Below are 22478 nucleotides of genomic sequence, written 5' to 3'. Positions count from 1 at the left end.
TGTACATGATTTTTGTATGTTTCCAGGGAAAGAGTTCACAGATTTCTTTAAGGTATTTAAAGGCTCAAAATCTATATGTAAGAAAGTAGTCTCATAACAGAAATGCCTAATATTATAGGGTTGTTTTTTTTTTTTGGCCATGTGGCATGGCATGTGGGATCTCAGTTCCCTGACCAGGGATCCAACCTGTGTCCCTGCAGTGGAAGCATGGAGTCTTAATCATTGGACCTCCAGGGACATCCTGGAGTATAGATTTTTAAGTCTTGGTGTCAGGAGAATTATGTGTTGATACGGCTAAATAAAATATTAGCTAACATTCATGGCTTTGTTTTCTCAGGGACAGAGTGTCCATTAAGAGAATGAATATGTAGCTTTACCTGAGTGGATGGGAAGAGGGCCTTTAGGATGCTTAAATAGTATTTCTTTAAGTTAGGTTTTAAAATTAATTTTACTTCTGTTCTTAAATTCTAGTATATGACTCTCAACCCATCTACTAAGAGGAAGAATACTGGATCTCCAGACAGGAAGCCCTCAAAGAAATCCAAAACAGACAACTCTTCTCTCAGTTCACCACTAAATCCTAAGTTATGGTGTCACGTACACCTGAAGAAATCCTTGAATGGCTCACCACTCAAAGTGAAGAACTCAAAGAATTCCAAATCTCCAGAGGAGCATCTGGAGGAAGTGATGAAGATGATGTCGCCCAACAAGCTACATGCCAACTTTCACATTCCTAAGAAAGGCCCACCTGGCAAGAAGTCGGGGAAGCACAGTGACAAACCTTTGAAAGCCAAGGGGAGAGGCAAAGGCATCTTGAACGGACAGAAATCCACAGGGAATTCGAAATCTCCCAAGAAGGGCCTGAAGACCCCTAAAACCAAAATGAAACAGATGACTTTGTTGGACATGGCCAAAGGCACTCAGAAGATGACTCGAGCCCCACGGAGTTCCGGGGGCACCCCCAGGTCCTCTAGCAAGCCTCATAAACACCTGCCTCCCGCTGCCCTGCACCTCATCGCCTACTACAAAGAAAACAAAGACAGGGAGGACAAGAAGAGCGCTCTGTCCTGCGTGATCTCCAAGACAGCGCGTCTCCTCTCCAGCGAAGACAGAGCGCGCCTCCCGGAAGAACTGCGGGGTATTGTTCAAAAACGCTTCGAGCTTCTAGAGCACAAAAAGAGGTGGGCTTCTATGTCTGAAGAGCAGCGCAAAGAATATCTGAAAAAGAAACGAGAGGAGCTGAAAGAGAAGTTGAAGGAGAAAGCCAAGGAGCGGAGGGAGAAAGAAATGCTCGAGAGACTAGAGAAACAGAAGCGGTATGAGGACCAAGAGTTAACTGGCAAAACCCTTCCAACATTTAAATTGGTAGATACCCCCGAGGGGCTGCCCAACACACTCTTTGGGGACGTGGCCATGGTGGTGGAGTTCTTGAGCTGTTACTCTGGGTTACTCCTACCAGATGCCCAGTATCCCATCACTGCCGTGTCCCTCATGGAAGCCTTGAGCGCAGAGAAGGGTGGCTTTTTATACTTGAATAGAGTGTTGGTCATCCTCCTGCAGACCTTGTTACAAGACGAAATAGCAGAAGACTATGGTGAGCTGGGAATGAAGCTGTCAGAAATCCCTCTGACCCTGCATTCTGTGTCAGAGCTGGTTCGGCTCTGCTTGCGCAAATCTGACGTTCAGGAAGATAGCGAGGGCTCAGACGCGGATGACAATAAAGACTCTGCGTCATTCGAGGACAATGAGGTCCAAGATGAGTTCCTAGAGAAGCTGGAGACCTCTGAATTTTTTGAACTCACATCAGAAGAGAAACTGCAGATCTTGACAGCCCTCTGCCACCGGATTCTCATGACGTATTCCGTGCAGGATCACATGGAGACCAGGCAGCAGATGTCTGCAGAGCTATGGAAGGAGCGGCTTGCTGTGCTGAAGGAAGAGAATGATAAGAAGAGAGCAGAGAAGCAGAAGCGGAAAGAAATGGAAGCCCGGAACAAAGAAAATGGAAAAGAGGAGAATGGGCTAGGCAAGGCTGACAGGAAAAAAGAAGTCGTGAAGTTTGAGCCCCAGGTAGATACGGAAGCTGAAGACATGATCAGTGCTGTGAAGAGCAGACGACTGCTTGCCATTCAGGCTAAGAAGGAGCGAGAGATTCAGGAGAGAGAAATGAAAGGTAAAATCTTGTGGAAAGACGGAGGTCGCTCAGGTGTCATGGCAGTGCCTCCATGTGTCACAACTGTTCGGTTAGTTTGTGTGTGATAACCCGACCCCCCCGTGAGTAAGAGTCTAGCAGGAGTGTTCAGCCAGGCATTCTGGTTGACAGGCGTAGTTTGACTTGGATTAGTGTGATGGTTGCATCTTTTCTGGCTCTAGTGAAGGACCAAATCTACAAGGAGACATGCTGGAGGCAACATATGACTTGGGATTGGGCCAGCCTGAGTTTAAACCCCACCTCTGACTGAGCTATAGTTCTTTGAGCAAGTTGTGTATCCTCATATGCTCAAGATTGCTGTAACAATTGAACGACAAGGTATTTGAAGCCCTCAGCTTGGTCACCACCTCAGATATTAATCTTTCCTTTATTAAGATGTAAGGAAATAGAAACCGGGGGCTTTCTATCACCGTTAAGTCTGAACTTAAAAAAAAAAAAAGCTTCATTAAAAAATAATTCACACACTATACATCTCATCCATGTTTATTGTACGGTTCATTATTTTAATATATTCACAGATATTTGTAGTCTTTATCACAATCAATTTTAGAACACTTTCATCATCTCAGAAAAATACCTCGTGCCCTTTAGTTACCATGATCCCGTCCGGCCCAGTCCTAAGCAGTCAGCCTCCGTGGCCGTGTCTCTGTATCTGCCTATCCTGTTGCATCATAGCAGTGGAGTTGTATATGTGGTCTCCTGTGACTGGCTTCTTTCACTTAACTGTGGTTTCAAGGTTCAGGCTATAGCATGTTCCAACACTGAATTCCTCTTTACGGTTAAATATTCCACTATTTGGATATGCCACATTTTGTTTCTTCGTTTATCAGTTGATGGACATTTGTTTTGTGTTACTCTTCTGGCTACAGGCATTGCTGTACAGGTTTTTGTGGGAACATATGTTTTCATTTTTCATGGGTGTATATACCTAGGGCCCATGGCAGTGAAAGCGCCAAGTCCGAACTGCTGTACCTCCTAGGAATTTCCTTGTATTGGTTTTAAATAGATGAAATTTGTCTTAATTTTTTAAAGTAACATCTCTAGACTGATGCATTTTCCAGTTGCTTGCTGCTTTGTAGGTGTTACAATCAGTAGAGCAGTAGCATTTCTGGCATTGTAAATAGCAGTACCCTTTATTTACAGTATCAGAATTTGTGACAGTTGTGGAAAAACTTAAAAGGCAAAATTCCTGGGCTGCTTTCTTTGTTGAGGGAGATTTCTATCTAGATAGAATAAACTTAGGAATGACCACAAATAAATGGATTAAAAAAATTTTTCATCATTGACAGTGTGAACTTGCTGAATAACTTGATAAATTGTGTTAAGTAGGCAGTAATTGCTATTATCTGCCAATGCTTCTCTGCTCTTGCTTTCTCAGTTCTTTTTTTCAAAATTCCTCAGCACTGATATACGTTCTGTTTTGAAATAACTATTCTGGTCTTATTCATCCTGATCATTTTGAGGACCCTGTGGCTAGTCCTGTCAGAAAATGTTTCAGTTAATTCCACCTGAGGACTATTTTAAGGTTACATTTAAAGTTAATTGTCAATAAAATAAAGTTAATTTATTATAAAATAAATAAGACATTAAGTTTGGGAGAAAACAGATTTTACACTGAGTTGATGGCTGAGACGTCACTGAAATTCAAAGACCATAGAAGGACCAGATAGAAATTCGTGCCTTATATGTTATTTCCTAACAACAGGTCAGAATAAAGAGAAGGAAATGAAGGTTTGATGAATATCTACTTTATACCAGGCACTTTTTTTCACTCCTTATTTAAATTTGTAAGATTCACTAGTTATTGCTGCTTTTTACCTTCAACAGTGAAACTAGAACGCGAAGCTGAAGAAGAACGAATACGAAAACACAAAGCAGCTGCTGAGAAGGCTTTCCAGGAAGGAATTGCCAAGGCGAAACTAGTCATGCGGAGGACTCCGATTGGTACAGATCGAAACCATAACCGGTGAGTTATTAAATTCAGTTTTTATCATCTCTTAGGGTTGTTATTGGAGAAAGCAATGGCACCCCACTCCAGTACTCTTGGCTGGAAAATCCCATGGACGGAGGAGCCTGGTGGGCTGCAGTCCATGGGGTCACTAAGAGTCAGACACGACTGAGCGACTTCACTTTCACTTTTCACTTTCATGCATTGGAGAAGGAAATGGCACCCCACTCCAGTGTTCTTGCCTGGAGAATCCCATGGACGGCTGATCTCTGTGGGGTCGCACAGAGTCGGATCCGACTGAAGCAACTTAGCAGCAGCAGCAGGGCTGTTATAGTGTTGCTAGTTAGTATTAAGATTAGACAGGCTTCCCCGTTTGTGGATATTGGACACAGAATTGCTCATCGCACATTTATTTGTATATTACTGTGCCAACTGCTAGGGTTATGAATTTAGATAAGACATGACCTTGTCCTTGAAGACTCAACAGATAGGAAGCTTAAATTGTGGTAGGAGAAATGTAATCCTAATAGAAGTCTTTAAAAATAGTAAGATATTTTAACTGCATACATCGTGTGGAACCTAAAGCAGAGAAATATTAGTAGTCATAAAAATTATAGATAGGAAGTGAATCTCAAATTTTAGTATGCTGTGCTTTACTTTAGAATTTGTATCTGCTCAATGTTCAGTGACATTCTGTAATCATCTTGCTCAACAAGGAAGTTACCCTGTGCTCACGGTGTTTTTTTATTATATTAACATGTGGTTGTGATTTGTAGATACTGGCTCTTCTCAGATGAAGTTCCAGGTTTGTTCATTGAGAAAGGCTGGGTCCATGACAGCATTGACTACCGATTCAGCCATCACCGGAAAGACCACGCAGACTCTCCTGATGAGGACTACTGTCCCCGGAGTATGTATATCTATTAGTTATTTATCCTGCTCAAGACTGTCTTTATCATCTTCTTAGGTAGAATTATTTGAGTGAGGTGGGAAGATGTGAAATGCCTAGAAAAAGGAAGAAAACTTAGATTACCAGCTTTGTAAAACTTGAGTATTAGGATATTTGGGTATTATATTTATACAAGTAGTTTTCAAACTTTGTTCCCTGGGGAGTCTCTCTGTGGGTACTTCAAAGGCTGGAATTAAGGTAATTCTTTTTTTTTCCTAAGAAAGAAATTAAAAGAAAAAAATTTTTAAATTTAAAAATACCAGCTGGTTAGATCAAATTTTCTCAGTGTCACTGTTGTTGACGTTTGGGGCCAGATAATTCTTTGTAGCAGGAGGTTGTCCTATGCGTTGTAGGTTGTGTAGCAGCATCTCTGACTTCTGCCCATTGGATGCCGTTAGTGACAACCACATGCCACCAGATATTGCCAGATGTCCCCTAAGAGGCAGCCTGGCTTTCTGTTGAGAACCATTGCATTAGATGACCCATAAGCTTCTTTCCAGCTGTACTTTATAATAGCCTAATGAAAATTGCTCCTTAAAAAGTATTTTCTTTCATTTTAGAGAAACTCATAGTCCAGATTTTAAACTCACAAAATTGTTAAATAATGAAATTAATGTATATCCCTAAACTTCGAATTTAAGGCATTTTTCATGTTGAATTTTGTTGTGTGTCCAAATGTGGCTGTTAGTAGAAAAATCTAGTTTGGGCAGACTTTGTAAATATCCGGGTGAGAGCAGCAGGTGTGAAGTGAGGATCTTCAGACTTGAGAGTGATTCCAGTGGATTGACGGACTATGGTTTTATTATGTGTCTCAGAAAATTAATGGCTATTTTTAGAAATCCAGTCCCACGGTTACAGTTTCCCCTGAGAGGAGGTTGTCATCCATATTTCTTCACTTCTAGAGCATCCTGGTGGATGTTATTCCTTCCTGTTGTCTAGTTCCAGCATGGAAGGGTTTCTTCAGAACCCCCTGATGGAAAAGACACAAGGTTACATGTTAAATTTGCAGGGAAGATGTGCAGGTTAAAGCGGGAGAATGGGAACAGGGGGGAGAACCAATTGTAGGATTAGGTAAAGCCTCAAATGCTGGCTTTAGGTCAATCTAGTAATGTCATATATTCGGGTACAGGAGCTGGTTTACAAAAAAGTTCATCCTGTTTGACATTTGCAGCCACTTCCAGGGCTAAACTTTTAGTAGTTTATATATTTCAGTTGTGTCTACGTCACGACAGATACCTTCGTGCCAAACATCGTCATGTACCAGGAGCAGATTATTTATGTGCTCTGAGATACTTAGTCTCTCTCCACTGTAACTTGTGATGCTCTTAAACTTTGACCCGTACAACTGTTCAGCTGTCTAGAGAGCAACTATCTCAGATACTGTGCTGTCTGTAAGATGTTTAAGAGAAATTAGCATCTGTTGTACATGTGGATATATTCAATAGGCAGTGTCTGTGTACTGCTTAGACTAGGAGTGGAGTTACTCGCTGTGTTCAGCCTAACGTATACATTTTTCTTAGGTAAGAAAGCAAACCTAGGCAAAAATGTAAGCATGAACACACAGCACGGCCCAGCAACAGAAATCGCTGTCGAGACCACTATACCCAAACAAGGCCAGAATCTATGGTAATGTGAGCATTCACCTGGTTGCTCTTTCTTTTTCGTTTTCAGTGTTAAGAAAATATTTGATACAGTGACACCAGTGAGTTAGTTATTCACTACTGCGAGCATTTTGTGTGACTCTGATTTCTTGGATATGTAAGTTCATTGGTTTAAAAGCAGACTTGATTATTTTTTATAAGAATATATTTGTTTGCTTTAAGGTTTAGGATTTATTTTTCTGTTGTAATGTAACTATATTATAGGATAGATCTTATATAGCATTGAAAATGCCTTTCAGTCTGCTTGGGAATAGAGCAAGATTTTAATCTCTATTAAAGAGTAAATAATTATAAATACAGCCATTAATCTTCCTGTGTGCCTGTTCTGCTTTAAGCTGGGAACTAGGTTTTGGAGAGGGTCCCTTCTACTTTGTGATCGCATCAGCTGCTTTGGTTGTGCTCACCTTTGGTTTTGGATATAAGTTTACTCTTTAAAGGGGTAGGGACAAGAGTGAACTTCATGAATTTGTACACAAGGTTGGAATTCTGCTTTCCCACTCCCACCACCACAGTGTTTGATTCCCCCCCCCCCGCCACACACACAGAGTTAACAAGTTTTTTTTTTTTGGCCCCTGCAGGTTTTTATGTGATAGTCAGAAGGAACTGGATGAGTTGCTAAATTGCCTTCACCCTCAGGGAATAAGAGAAAGTCAGCTTAAAGAGAGACTAGAGAAGAGGTAAGGGTTTTCATCTTGCTCTTCACATCTTCTTTTCTGCGTTAGATATTATACATACCTTGGGGGGCGTGGTTGTTTAGCCGTAAAAGCTTAAGTAAAATTTTAAAAGCCTATAACCCTCTTGTGTTCTTGTTGTTTGGTATTTTCTTGACACTTCATAATTATTTGGAAAATTATGCTATTAAAGCATGTGGATACAGGGTAGCAGGGTTTTTCACTAACATGCCACATACCAGGCCAAGAGCTTCACTGGAGTTAGGCAGCCTGTAAACACCGTTCCGCATCGGTTGGTATTCACAAGTATTCTGCCAGTATCCAAAACAGCCAGAAAATGGAAACAGCCTCAATTTTATCAACTGATGGATGAATAAACAAAATGTGTATGCGTAAACTCAACCATTAGAAGGAGCAAAGTGCTGAAATATGCTGCCACATGGATGGACAGCATGCTCAGTCAAAGAGGCCAGACATAAAAGGCCACGCAGTGTGTGGCTTCACTTACGTGAGACATCCACAGTAGGCGAATTTATAGTCAGAAAACAGCTTAGTAGTTGCCAGGGGATGAGGGATGGGGGGAATTGAGAGTGTACAAATGAACATTCTCTCTGGAGGAGCACAGCTTCAAACCAGGCCTCAAAGAATTTCCACAGATACAATTCCAAGAAACTCATGGTAAAAAAAAAAAAGTTAAAAAAAACCCACACAAATAAGGTATCTTGAATGAGAGCTAGGTAAAGAAACACACAAGATCCTGGAATTACCATATGCAGAATACAATCAGTGTGTTTTTAAAAAGAGTCAAGAAAAAGAAATTTGAGATTTGTGTAAGAAACAGATTATTAAAAAGCAGAGTTAAGAAGATCGAAATCAGTCTTGTAGAAATAATAAAACATGTCATTCAAGTCATTGAAATCTGTAGATCATTCTTTAAGTTCCTTTACTCCTCCTCCCCTTTCCCTCAACTTTTCTAGGTACCAGGACATTATTCATTCTATTCATCTGGCCCGGAAGCCAAATTTAGGTCTAAAATCCTGCGATGGCAACCAGGAGCTCTTAAACTTTCTTCGGAGTGATCTCATTGAAGTTGCAACAAGATTACAGAAGGGAGGACTTGGTTATGTGGAAGAAACCTCAGAATTTGAAGCTCGGGTAAGACCATCAGGAAAATACCCTTGAAGTCTGTTCATTTGGAATTGTTCCCTGATACTCTTCTTGGGTTCCGTAGATGACCTGGGGATCATATGTTTATTTTGAAAGACACATCTGGAATCCTAAGTTCTCTGTGTACATATAATATTTTTCCCTTTTCATCATCTGCTGGCTTCCAGAAAAATCTTACAGTTGGCTCAGAACCTTTGTTAAAAAAGAGCTTTTCTGTTAGGTTGAAAGAAAACTAGTCCTGAAGTCATAGACATAACATTATTTAACCTGTCCATTCCCATGTGACGCCTTGTGCTTTAAGGTAGGAAACGTTTGTGTATCCTGCTTTTGTCCATTCTCTAGGAATAAATCTTGTGTTGGGCAACACTCATGCTGTTAAATAGGTAATATCAGTGAAGGTACATTTATTGTTCTGTCACTTACTGCTCAGAAGGACCCTAAAGTGTTATAGGTGACCCAGTTCAAGAGACAACGTGTCTCACATTAGATAAGTTTAGGTATCGAAGCTGGAGAAAAGATTGGAAAACACTGTCCATCAGTTATTGCTATGGGGCTTCCCTGGTGGCTCAGATGGTAAAGAATCTGCCTGCAATGCAGGAGACCCAGGTTCCATCCCTGGGTTGGAAGATCTCTTGGAGAAGGGCATTGCTACCCAATCCAGTATTCTTGCCTGGAGAATTTCATGGACAGAGGAGCCTGACAGGCTAGTTTTTGTGTTAATTTTAAATAAGGAAGTCTACATAATTCCAAATATCAGTATTGGTGAGTCTTTTCAAATTGTTCATATGCGTTATATGTGTTAACAGTTATATGATTTTTATGAGCAGTTGGGGATCCCCCTGCCCCCCCAGTTTTCCCTCCTTTATAGGAACTTTCCATTTCTTTTAGTCTTTGTATCACTTTGGTGTACATAATAAGCCGTGGAGTTGATATGGTAAATATTTTATTGTCAGGCTTCTGTTTTTTTCTTTGCTCTTTGAATCAGCAAATCATATATCATCTTATATATGTAACTTTTTTTTTCATTAGCTCTGTTACGAGTTCTTGGTACATTCCCTGGGAAAAAGGATTGAAACATATTTATTGTTCAAATTTGTTTTTGTTTTTAATAGGAATTATTCAACCAAAAGGACTCTGCCAGTTTCAAATATTGTAATTGCTTTTTTATTTAGCAAGTATTTATCAGTTACCTACTTTGTGCCAAACCCAGACCCATACCTTGCTAACATTGGATTATTATCATTCTTCTCTTTTCATACTGTTCATGGGGTTCTCAAGGCAAGAAGACTGAAGTGGTTTGTGGTTTGCCAGTCCCTTTTCCAATGGACCACATTTTGATTCTCTTTATAGTTATAAGAGGGTACTTTTAAATTAGCATGTATTGTGTGACTGAGAAGGTAGAACATAATTTGGATCAAAGTGATCTAGCTTGTATTTCTCTATTCATAAAATCAATGTGAGGCTTCAATGAGATCGTCATCTAAAATGTATTAGTGGCTTATAATTTGTAAGCTAGTAGGTTGGTAAATTTTTACTTTGCTTCTGGTTTTCTTTGCCTTGAGACTGTCATTTGTACTTAGTAGGCACTAGGTTGCTGAATGAATGAATGAGCTCAGTAACTTCCCTAAGTAGAGCAAGTTCCAGCATCTCATGGGGCCCTTCCATCAGGGATGTCCAAGTAGTCTGGCTGCTTTCAAATGTATAAGCGTTCCGTTGAACTGAGGCACCCAGTTAAATTAATGTTAAGTGACCAATTTCGGTTTAGGTTGATTTGAATTTAATTGAGGATAGACTGCTTTCATCTTTCTCTTGTCCTTTTACTCAGTCTAGTCTTGAAATCGTTTTTTGTAGGTGATCTCACTAGAGAAACTGAAGGATTTTGGTGAATGTGTGATCGCCCTTCAAGCCAGTGTCATAAAGAAGTTTCTCCAAGGCTTCATGGCCCCCAAGCAGAAGAGAAGAAAACTCCAAAGCGAAGATTCAGCCAAGACTGAAGAGGTGGATGAAGAGAAAAAAATGGCAGAGGAAGCAAAGGTATTTTAGCTAATGAAGATGTCGTTTATGACTGTAGAAGTCTATAATCTGCTGTTAAAATGATCTAACCCTGTGCTTTATAGCTGCATAAGCACTGTTCCCTGAGCCAGGGTCTGATCTTTATCCCTTTCTCCAAATGTTGTTTTCAAACTGGTCTGTGGAGCCCAGCCCTACCTACAGTGCTGGATACGGTGTTAGACGCTCCCCCAACCCCCCGACACACACACCTTTTACCTTTACCAAAGCAAATTCCCTTTTTAAAAAGATGTTTGTATGTGTGCGCTCAGTCGTATGTGACTCTTTGTGACCTCATGGACTGCAGCCTTCCAGGCTCCTCTGTCCATGGGATTTCCCAAGCAATTTCCTCCTCCAGGGGACCTTCCTGATCCAGAGATCAAACTCATATCTTCCGTGTCTCCTGCATTGGCAAATGGACTCTTTACCACTGAGCCATTTGGGAAGCCTTTTTTGGAAGGGTGGTGGTTTTTAATGTTTTTTAAATTGTAAAATATACACAGTGAACAGCTTTGCCGTTTTCACATGTAATCTGTGTCATTAAGTACATTCCCATTGTTCTGCAACTATTACCACCATCTGTCCGCAGACTTTTTATCTTCCCAAACTGAAACTGCCCATTGAACACTAAGCTCCCCTCTTCATCCTTCCCCCAGGTCCCTGGCAGCTGTCATTTTCTTTCTGTGTCTATGAATTTGAGTACTCTAGGTATCTCATGTAAGTGGAAGCATACAGTATTTGTCCTTTTGTGACTGGTTTAGTTAACTTCTTCAAAGTTACCTGCGTTGTAACATGTGCCAGAATTTATTTCTTTTTATAAGATTGAGTAATATTTCATTGTGTGTATAGACCGCATTGTGCTTATCGGTCCATCAGTGGATGCTTGAGTCACTTCCCCCTTTTGACTATTGTGAATAATGCTCCTGTGGGCCTTTAGAGCTTGTTTGGAGGTTCTGTTCAGGGAACACAACTACTTGTGCACACTGGGCAAAGAAAGCTCCTCCTCTATCAAGGAAGATTGTCTTCTTTGACCAAGCTTGAAGCATGTGGCAGGGAGAGAGGAGGGGAGGGAGAAAAGTGAAAACAAGGGAAAGTATTCCACTGGATAATGGCTGGGACTGGCTTGCTTCTGCCGGTCACGCTGCACAGTGTGAGGGTTTTGGTGATATGCAGAAGCCAGAAGTCCTTGCCCTCCAGAACTGTGTGAGAGATGCTTGGAGCAGTGTGACAGATGTGGAGGAAGGCCAGTCCATGGCTCGCCTGTGAGGGATCCAGGGGCCACTTAACGCTTGCTAGCTGGATTTTAAAGAACAAATAGAAATTAATTAGGCTGTGGAGAGGGGTGGGCGCAGTGTTAGTCTGAGCTGGAGTTGCCTCTCATCACTGACGCTGGTCCTTGTTTCGTCCTCTGAGTTGACCTGGAATGCATTTGCTCTCTGAAGCTCCTCTGGGAGTTGTACACAGTTGTCATGCTCCCCCCAAGTTTCTTCCTAAGACTGAGAGCGATATATGATACAAGAAACATTTTAGGTGAGAGGTGAGCAGAGAACTAAGGTTAAATAAAGTGAACTAAGTTAGATAAACTTAACTATTAATTCATGACACAGACGCAGCTTTCACACACATGTCATTGTCTTACAGGAATACAGCATCCAGGTAACCTCTAGGTGAAATAAGACATCAGACAGTTCATACTCTGCTTTGCTAAATCTCTTCTCATTAGGCGTACTTTCAGCGTTGCTGAATGCTTCATGGGTTTTGTTTTTAACGCAGTTCTATTCAGAACAGTCTCCTCCTTGACGTGATCTTTCCTTGCCATTCCTTTACTCATATTATTTTCTTCTCATTGGGAACTAGTAGCTATATAGCATTCTCATTAAGTTCCTTTTTGGTATTCAACCCGATAGTGAAGTAACCTCTTTTCAGTTTGTCATATGAGACGATTCTTAGCTTGGTTGGGGAGGAAAATATGAGCACTTTTTTTAACCTTGGGGCCCAGACACATAGCACACAAATGGAAAACATGGAGGAGTTTCTTGGAAAATCAATTAGGTTGCCGACTAAGTAGTTCAACAATGCTCTCCATTAAAATGGCATTATGCCCTGCAGTTCCCCACCGAAGGTCAGCCTTGCCACAGCTCTGAAATTTTCCACTGTCCTTTGCTTTGAAGGTTTCCACTTAGCACAGGCCAGGGTTTTTCAGCTGGCACTAGGCTGTTGCATTGAGCTAATGTCAGTTTCTAATCTGTGCTTCAGTTTCCTTATTTGTGAAAGTAGATTATCTCTTAAATCCCTTCATGTGGTAGTCAGTTATTTCAATTATTTAATGTTTATTTCATTTTCTTGCGTTTAGTGGGAAAGATGTTTTATAGTTGGGCGAAATCCTGGGTTCTGTTAGGCTCTCTGTTTACTTTGGATACATTTGTCTTGACAAGCCGGTTATCTGTTTTTCCATTATAAACATTCTTTTTTGGAAGAATATGGTCTGATGCCTCATTATATTCTTGTCAAAATATGATGTTGTCTTTTTAGTGTTAGGTGAAGGGAATTAATGGTGGCTTGCCCATAAGCTGGCTTCCCCTTAATTTTGTTATATACACTTCTGCTGTTTCTAACTAGGGCCCAACTTGATTTAAATATGTTAGAGAATTCGACTTTTTCATCAGAATAGTGTGTCTGGCTTCCTGGCAGTACTGCAAGACAGGATTTACTTGATGGTACTGTGTTGACTGTAAAAACTTTTATCTAGCTGCTGTTGATCTGTTTTTAAGTCTTGGGTAATGTGGTTTTTTCTTTTTTTTAATGTTCTAGACTGTTTAGAATTTTGTGCAATGGGAGGAGACTAAGATGTTCTTTAAAATGTTGAGTGCCAGTTGTTTTTGTTCTTGAAATTAGAGGCTGGTTGGACACAAGGCCTTTGATGCCAACAAAGGTCCGTCTAGTCAAGGCTATGGTTTTTCTGGTAGTCATGTATGGATGTGAGAGTTGGACTGTAAAGAAAACTGAGCACCAAAGAATTGATGCTTTTGAACTGTGATGTTGGAGAAGACTCTTGAGAGTCCCTTGGACTGTAAGGAGATCCAACCAGTCAATCCTAAAGGAAATCAGTCCTGAATGTTCATTGGAAGGACTAAAGCTGAAGCTGAAACTCTAATACTTTGGCCACCTGATGCGAAGAACTGAGTCATTGGAAAAGACCCTGATGCTGGGAAAGATTGAAGGCAGGAGGCAAAGGGGATGACAGAGGATAAGATGGTTGGATGGCATCACTGACTTCTTGACATAAGTTTGAGCAAGCTCCAGGAGTTGGTGATGGGCACAGAAGCCTGGCATACTGCAGTCCCTGGGGTCGCAAAGAGTCAGATGTGACTGAGCGGCTGAACTGAAGTAAACTTGAGACGAGGCTGGTCTGGATGAATAACACAGTGGGTAAAACAAGAGCTAATGTATTAATGCCAGCAGCGCCGGACTGGGGATCAGGAGATCTGGCCCAGATTGCTGAGATCTTGGACAAATTTCTTTTCATGAAAAATAAAAAATGAACATTTATACAAATGTGCACAAACATTCATAGCAGTCTTACTCAGAGTTATCAAAAAGCGGAAGCAATCCAAGTGTTTGCCTGCTGATGAATGGATAAACAACATGGATGGATTACTCCGCATTTTAAGTGGAATGAAGTACTGTTACATGCTGGGATGTGGATGAAGCTAGAAAACACGCTCAGTTAAAGAAGCCAGTCACAAGAGGCCACATGTTGTGTGAAACGGCAGAATAGTTAAACCTATAAAGCAGAGGAAGACTGTGGTTGCCTCGGCCTGAGGAAGCGGTGGGATAGGGTAGGGAATTGTGGGTTAGGGTTGGGATAGGAAATGGGCAAGACTTTCTTGGGTGATAAAAATGTTCTAAAATTAAGATTATGTTGATAGTTATAAACCTCTGCAGATATGTGAAAAGCCATTGACTATACATTTAATAGGGGGAACTTATTAATATGTATCTCAAGTCTGTTTTTAAAATGAGGTTTAAATAAGCTTATTCTCAAGGTCTCTTCCAGTGTTTTGGTTTGTTTGTTTTAATGAGGCCACGTGTGCTAGGTGCTCAGATTTTGTAATTTATAGGAAATGTTTTTTAAATGTTGATAACTTGTGTCCATCTGACCACTAGAGGACACCAAAGCCCATTTTAGCTGTTCCCTGGCTGTTCTCAATAACACTCTTTTAGGAACTGAACCTAAAATTCTTAAATTTATATTCCATTGAATGAAGAAGATTTAAGTTTTACTACAGTAGGAGACTCTGGTACCACACATCAGCTCTCATTACATTAGGGTTGAAGACCAGCGAGGCAGCCGTGATTGTATATCTTACATCCTGCTGAGGCACTCTGAAAAGGGAAGGAAGGAAATTGTATTTCAGAGGCAGATGTTGAAATATCTGCATGGCAAGTTGGAGTAAGGAATGAGTCAGTTTTCACTAGAACTTGAGCAGCCTCTTAAATAGATATTTTTGGTGTGTTTGTGTTACTTACCCTTGTTGTTCATAAACTTACACACACAAGGCTCTTGGTTTCTGTAAGAAAAAGACAGCCTTTGTTCCCCCTCCGTCCTCCTCCACACCAGGGTTGCAGAAGTAGCTCAACTGTCTTTTTCCCTCGGCAGCTCTGTTTTAAGCCTATGGCCTTCCGTGAAAAGGCCATATGGGCTTTCTTATAGGAGGGAGACTATTCCTTGAAATAGGCCTTTTTTGCTTACGACAGGGCAGTAAAACCTAGCAGGGGTGGTGTCGGTCAGCTGGAGCTAGCCAGGCTGTAAAAGTAGCCGGGCAGGTCTGCCTTTGGTTCAGTCATGACTGATAGCGGGATGACCTCCGCGAGGCTCTCAGCTCCTGGTGGACTGCCGAAGTGTCACCTTGTCCAGCTCCTGTGTTGTCTGACTGTTGAGGATGATGCCCTCTATCATGCCATTTAATCGTTTAAGCGTTATAAGTGCCTTGAAAGTGTCCGCAAACAAATCACCTTTCAATTAATAAAACAGCAATACAAATACATGAGTTATTCTAAAATGGTGTTTTTGTTCCGCCTCAGAATGTGTGTTTTATTGAGAGGGTTGAAAATTCTTAATTGTATTTTTCTCCTTCACAACCCTTTTGCTAATTCTGAATTAATTTCCATTTTCTGATGATGACGGGAGACAGTGTAACTGCCCAGAATGAAACCAGGCCAACCTCCAGCATGTCACAGTTGTCACTTCAGTTAGAAGCGGGTGAGCAAGTCAAGGGAAATGCCACATACCTGCGCCTCACACTTTAAGGGCTGTAGAATGATTCATTTCTACAGTATTTCTAGGCCCTGTTATCTGGGATTGGGGCACATATTGTGCAGAAACTGATACTCTTGTTGACCAGTTTTGTTAGCTCCATGACATTGCTGCATACTAGCATTATTTACACAGTATGGTGCTTCTGCTTTTAAATGACACTGAGTCTTTAAGTGGATTTCACTAGAAGAGACTTGTCTCTAGTCACCCGCCTCCCCCTGGCCCCCCGCCACCAAATTCTTTGTGTGCCCTTTGGCAGCTTTTTTGCACCCTCTAAGGCCTTGGTTTCTTCTGTAAGATGAATCGGTTAGACCGGAGGGGCTCTAGAAGGTGAGTATACTCAGGATTCTCTTGATTCTTTACCTAGTATTGTTCCTCTCTCGGTGTATACTCTGTCAGTACGATGTGAAAGGTCCACATTCTGTGTCTTTGCGGTCATTATAGTAATGCTGGCCTGCTTTGGTCTCCGTTTAGGTCGCATCTGCTCTGGAAAAATGGAAGACAGCTATCCGCGAGGCTCAGACTTTTTCCAGAATGCATGTTCTGCTTGGGATGCTTGATGCCTGTATCAAATGGGATATGTCAGCTGAAAATGCTCGATGCAAAGTTTGTCGAAAGAAAGGTATATTTAAGTCAGAGTGGCTTATCTGAGTGTATTAGGCACGTGGACTTCCAAGTTCTTTTCTCCCCTAGAGAGTTTTTTAGATGTGGGGGGACAGATTTCACCTTATGAGAGTCCATAAAATGCTGGTCTTTAAAGTCGCATGCCCACAAATCAGAGCAGGCCCTTTGTGCCTCAGTTTTGAGTATAAAAGAAGAACAGTTGATCTTGCCAAGCTTTAAGTTTTCTCTAGGGAGCAAAATTAGTTTAACCCAAATTTAAACTCTGGATTTTACTCATCTGTGGTGCTGTGGTGCTGCCAGTAGAGGGCAGTATTTGGATGCTATGAAGAAGGAAGTTTGGACTTTGCTATTTTGGAATCCTACAGAAGGAAACATGTGGGACTGTTTAATGCTGGGCCTTTTAGGAGCCCCATTATGTTCTAAAAGCCCCTCAGAGATTGACTTCTCAGTGTCTAAAGCTGTTGTGTGACAGGTTAGGATATACTTTCCAAGGATGAAAAGACCTCTCTAAAGTCATTTAGTTGCTCTAAAAACTGAAGGTTGGAGAGGGGAAACGATCATTTAAAATGGTTTGGTGTATTTTCAAATGTAAGGAAACCAAACCATAATAGATATGAATTGGGACGCATTTGTCTGGTCGGGGCAGAGGAAGGAGGGCAGAAAGGTATACTTTGTCGGGGGTTCATTTCTTAGTGAGAGAGGGGCAGGGAAATCTCCTGCCGGAGCTTGAGTTTCTGCTGCCTCCTAGTGTATGTTAACCGTCTCGTCTGGCCCTGAGTCGATTTGGGAATGCAGGTTAGAAGCCCCAAACCCTAAGTTACCTGTAGTCTAGTTAATACTACGTTTGTTTTCAGAAGATGACTGCACTCTTTAAAATGGGGCCGCACTGCACTGGGAAGTTTTTTCTTCTGTGGGGTTGATTGAGGCTGGCAGCTCCTTCTTACAAGTCACTGACTGTGGCCATGCTCCCACCATGCTGTACATGTTTATCTCCTTGCAGGTGAGGATGACAAGCTGATCTTATGTGACGAGTGTAATAAAGCCTTCCACCTGTTCTGTCTGAGGCCGGCCCTCTATGAAGTACCAGATGGTGAGTGGCAGTGCCCAGCTTGCCAGCCTGCTACTGCCAGGCGCAACTCCCGTGGCAGGTGAGAACTTCTTCTTCTTTTAAAAACAAATAAATTGATAAGTAGCTGTTGTACTTGAGCTTCAGTTATTCAAACTGAATGATGCTGGGGAGCTTTAAGCTCATCTTTTGTGTGCTGAGCCCCCTTATTTAAGGTACTGCAGTGGGTGGGGGAGTGGTGCTCAGAGGGCTCCGATTTAATTTAATTTTAGCTTATTGTTGACATTTCTAGTTTTCATTACCAGCCATGTTTTATATTTTCTTGGTCATCCCTTCGTTTCAAATAACATATCTCCGTCTGTCTTTTACTTCCACTTTGCCCACTTCTTAATTTCTGATGACTTCTGCAGCCACCCGCTGCTAAAAATCATGAAACTCATTACTTTCCTTACCTGTGCCTACTCTTTTCCTTCCTTAGCATGGTTAGAATTTTGGTGTCAGCTTGGACATCTTCCTCTCCCCTGTCTCTGTATTGCCAAATGTTACCAGTTCAGTGTCTAGATGTCTGCAAGTCAGCCTCCTGCTGTCATACGGCCCCCCTGCATCGCTCATCTGGCCGCCTCCAGGGGCTTCTCAACTCGACCTCATATTTTCCTCCCTCTTCTCCTTCCAGCTTTGTGGTGATACCAGAATGGTTTACAAAAGACAGAGGTTTGCTTACGTCACTATCCTCTTGAAACACTGTGGTCTCCCCACTGCCTCTAGAATGAAGTCCCTGGACTAACTTTTGAGACTCTTCTTGCCCAGCACTAGCTTATGATTTTATGAACCCTTGTTCCCGTCTTGTGTGCTTGCTATAGACTGTGTATTGGGCATCCTTGCCTCTGGTGTTTTCTTCCCAGCAGGCATATTTCCTGGCCCCAGAACTCCTACCTGGCTAAACTGCCCACCGTCTACCTAAAGTTGCCCTGCCTTCTGGAAGCATCCTTAGGATCATTCCTTCTCTGTGCTCCAGCTCGTCTTCTGATGTCTGTAAAGTGCAATACGGTCGCATCTCGCCTTTTTGTTCAGTTTCTCCCCAGCTCGCCGTCTTCCTTGGGGTCGTTCCTGCCCTGAGAGTAGAGGTGGAGCTTTGCCCTTCACCCTCACCCATGAGGCCGGCCACAGGGCCTTGTAGAGCAGACGCCTGGCACTTGCCAAAGTTAAGACCGTTGTTTTCCACGCTGAAATTTGAAGTTGTGAAAGAGCAGCATGTAGGCACTCTGGCTTGGTGTCTCTTTGAAAGGACAGAGCTGTTTGATCCCAGCCCTGCCTAACAGCATTACTCGGTTATTTCTCACTCCATTCCAGCTACACTTAGAGAGGGGAGGCCGCCGCTTGGAATCGGTGGGGCTTTGGACCAGCTGTTCTGAGCTGGGATTACCAGTGCTTTGATCTTACGGTCATCGGCAAGCTGTTTCAGCTCCTGGAAGGGGGCATCCAGGTGGAGTAACACCTGTCTGGGCTGTTTATCCTTTCAGTCCGCCCCAGCATTGGGGACAGCTTTTATACCTGAAATGTTACATTATCTGGCTGTTTTTATGAGACAAAAGGAACGGTTTTGTGTGTTCAGGGGTGGGGTTGCATTTGGGTCTTGGTTTTTTGTTGCCATTCGTGTTTCAGCCACCGTGTTTGGGGCCTGGCAAAGGAGACATGCGGTTAAAGCTTAAGTTTTCATTGTGCTTCCTGTGTCCTGGCCTCGATTCAGGTTCCCTCCCCTTATCATGAAATCTGTCTAGTCCGTGAAGAGGGAAAGGTTGCCATGATTTGTGTGGGACTTTACCTGTCTTTGGACCACTTTGGCCTGGATCCAAGGTCTCTACAAGTATTTTCTCCCACAGGAATTACACTGAAGAGTCTGCCTCTGAGGATAGCGAAGATGACGAGAGCAGTGAAGAGGAAGAAGAGGAGGAGGAGGAGGAGGAAGAGGATTATGAGGTGGCTGGTTTGCGATGTGAGTATTCGGTTTGCTTTCGTAGTTAACCTCACTGTCTTTTCAGCTGACCTGGCAAGATTGGGTTGGCAAGAGATGCCCAACACCAGCGTGCCATTTTCTGTGTTGTGGCAGTGGGCTGACTCTGCTGCCGTAGTTTAAATGGGTTTTCAAGATGCCAGTTAACTACCTGCCTAGTAGGAGGTTGGGTGGCTTGGTCTCAGAACATCAGATTGTGGCCAGGCTACTTGGTCCATGATCTCGTGGAGTTCCAGGCCCCAGGTGTGTTTGTGATAGGTCTGCTGGTTCTGAGCCCCTCCGTGTGGGGCTGCGGTAACGAGGGCCCAGGCCCACTGCTGTCCCTTGCATTCTTCTGGCCTCTGGTACAGTGTTCCTTTGAGAGAAGTTATTTTTTCTCTGGTTACAGTGATTTTTCTCTTCCCAGTAGTGTGTAGGGCTACAGGTTTGCTAGTCTAAAGAGATGTTCTCCCATGGTTTGGGCATAGGTGTTAGGAAGTTCAGATCTGTTTCTCACTAGATGTCAGCAGGGAGAAGGTCTCATCACTCACCCACACCTTGTCGACTCATTCTCTCACGTTCATTTTTCGTGAGGCTTTGAGAGTTGGTCGTTTTTATCATTAAACCATTAAGTCCTACAGTCTAGCCTTTTAACAGGCAGCCTTTCCTGCAAAATATACCTTTCTTTGTAGGTTAATACAGCTACAAGATTCTGATGAGGTTTTGAAGAGAGCAACAGTTCCCACGATCACACTTGGCGCTGGGAGAGAGGGCTTGCGTGCCGGACCCAGTCCTTACTGTACCAGTGCTGCCGAAACCTGAGGGCTCTGGGCTTGTGCCCCTGACCTCCATCTTCCCAGCACTGCAGGGGGCTGGTTTGGGACACCTGCGTTCCTCTCGTTCCTCTGGGGCTCCTCTTGTTTGTTCACAAGGCATGACTTTTCAGGTATCTGAGGGAAGGAGACTGGGAGTCTGTGAGCTTGCGTTACACAGAGATGGCCGAGGACTGCCCAGGTCATGATCTGAATACTTCATTGTCTGTGAATGGATTCTGGATGTAACCATGTACTGATTGTTTAGTTTCCAAGTAATGGTTTCCTTCCACTTTGAAGTTATTGCTCTTTCCAAGGACTTGTTCGCTCTCCAGGTTTCTAGGACCTCGTCTACTGAAAGGATCCAGGAAGTTTTTGGTGCTTCAGAGCCTCTTGCCTGCTCTGCCTTTTAGGGCACAAAGATGTGGTTCCCTAGTGCAGTTCAAAGCCCTGGGCTGCTGGCTGTTCCGTGTATCCTGTGTTTCATCCTTGGCGTTAGCTTCTTCCTCTGTTCCTGGCCCAGTCTCAGAACTTAGAAAACCTAAGATTATTGGTGAAGTGTCCTCTTGGTCTAGAAGGAGAATATCAGACATAGATCATTGGTTCTCTGTATCGCCGCCTCTGTGTGCCCCTAACTCTGGTCCAGGGCCCCTCCCCATTTTCCAGGAAGTGTTTGCTTAGATGAGCAGTCTTGAGCTAACCCTGACGGGGCTTTGTTTCTTGGGGAAATGTTGAGAGATGCTGGCCGCTGTGACATTGAGCGCTTGTTGTAAACTGTGAAAGAGGCCGTCTTGTGCCTTTGTGTTGCTCTTCTCTCTTGGGGGCTCCTGGGCAGGGCTCTGGTGGAAGTGGCCTGGACTACTACTGTCTGTGCTTTTTAGAAATCAAAGCCTTAAGTTGGATTCAGTGAGGAAGACTTCACATAGGTATCAGCTTTTCCCTGAGCAGACTGTGGTGGTGAGTATAGGATAACTCTGGGAATTAGGAGACAGGATCTGTTCCACTCTCAGATTCCCTCTGTCATGTAAATACATGCGTTCTTAGGCTGAGCTTGGGCTGAAGGAATTCCAGGTAGACCCCATCAGCAAATGGCCTTGTCTCCCGAGTGAGTCAGTTTACAATTGACTCCTGCCAGCCCTTGTTCCCTGTGGATGGGGTGGGGACAGAGGGCGCATGTACCAAAGGAACTGGCTTTCTAAAGAGACTCTTCAAAGGTCTTGGGCAGTTGATGAAAGATATCCACCCATTCGTCTTCTGCTGCCGCTGCCCTTGATATTCCCTGTGAGGTCAGAGAGCATGAAACCGACGGCACGAGCCCCGCCCCCCCCATCCTGAGGGGGGTCACTGCTCTGCTCATCCAGAGCATCACCCCTTCCGTGGGCATGCTCCCTTCATCCTAAGTTCTCTGAATGTGTGTGTTTAATTTCAGTGAGACCGCGCAAGACTGTCCGGGGCAAGCAGGGCGTCATCCCCCCTACAGCACGGCCCGGCCGACGGCCAGGCAAGAAGCCGCATCCCGCCAGGAGGGCTCGGCCGAAGGCTCCACCTGCAGATGACACAGAGGTGGACGAGCTGGTAAGAATCATTCTTCCTCCGCGCTCTAGTGTCTCAGGTTCGTACCCCCCACTCCAGCATCAGGAATTCACCAGACAACAGGTGGAGCCGCCCCTTTGCTCCCTCCCCCACTCCCCACTTTGGAGACTAATAAGGCAGATGGATGGGCCTGTAGGCAGACGGGGCAGCAGGCCCCCAGGAGCAGTTATTCCCGGCATTCCGCTGCTGCAGCCTGCAAACATCTCCTCTAGTTAACGGGCAGCCTGCGACTCGTTAAGGACTTTAAAATAGTATCCATGTGTCTCCCGGGGCTCAGCGGGGCTGGGTCTCTGTGGTGGGAATGTCAGCAATGTCAGAGCCTCGCTCACTCGGGGCTTTTGCCGACAGTTGTCATGGGAGGGACGCACCCTCCCCTCCGCTCCTCAGCCAGTGCGATCTTAGCAGTCTTGCTTTGGATT

General features: G+C 43.4%; 1 protein-coding gene across 1 annotated transcript in view; it reads left to right on the top strand.

Annotated features, from left to right (window-relative positions):
* BAZ1B (bromodomain adjacent to zinc finger domain 1B) overlaps positions 1 to 22478 on the top strand; it is a 51413-nt gene that overhangs the window by 27501 nt on the left and 1434 nt on the right. The window contains exons 7-17 of the mRNA XM_068967235.1: positions 472 to 2173; positions 4040 to 4178; positions 4937 to 5070; positions 6630 to 6735; positions 7349 to 7447; positions 8419 to 8596; positions 10460 to 10642; positions 16449 to 16596; positions 17599 to 17746; positions 19545 to 19657; positions 21896 to 22041. Of these exons, the coding sequence (XP_068823336.1) occupies positions 472 to 2173; positions 4040 to 4178; positions 4937 to 5070; positions 6630 to 6735; positions 7349 to 7447; positions 8419 to 8596; positions 10460 to 10642; positions 16449 to 16596; positions 17599 to 17746; positions 19545 to 19657; positions 21896 to 22041 (3096 nt within the window). The remainder of the gene's footprint in view (positions 1 to 471; positions 2174 to 4039; positions 4179 to 4936; positions 5071 to 6629; positions 6736 to 7348; positions 7448 to 8418; positions 8597 to 10459; positions 10643 to 16448; positions 16597 to 17598; positions 17747 to 19544; positions 19658 to 21895; positions 22042 to 22478) is intronic.

This window comes from Capricornis sumatraensis, chromosome 3 (assembly GCF_032405125.1).
Source record: "Capricornis sumatraensis isolate serow.1 chromosome 3, serow.2, whole genome shotgun sequence".
NCBI classification, from domain to species: Eukaryota; Metazoa; Chordata; class Mammalia; order Artiodactyla; family Bovidae; genus Capricornis; species Capricornis sumatraensis.
Note: the sequence above shows the minus strand (reverse complement) of the source record. Positions and strands in the feature narration are given on the sequence as shown.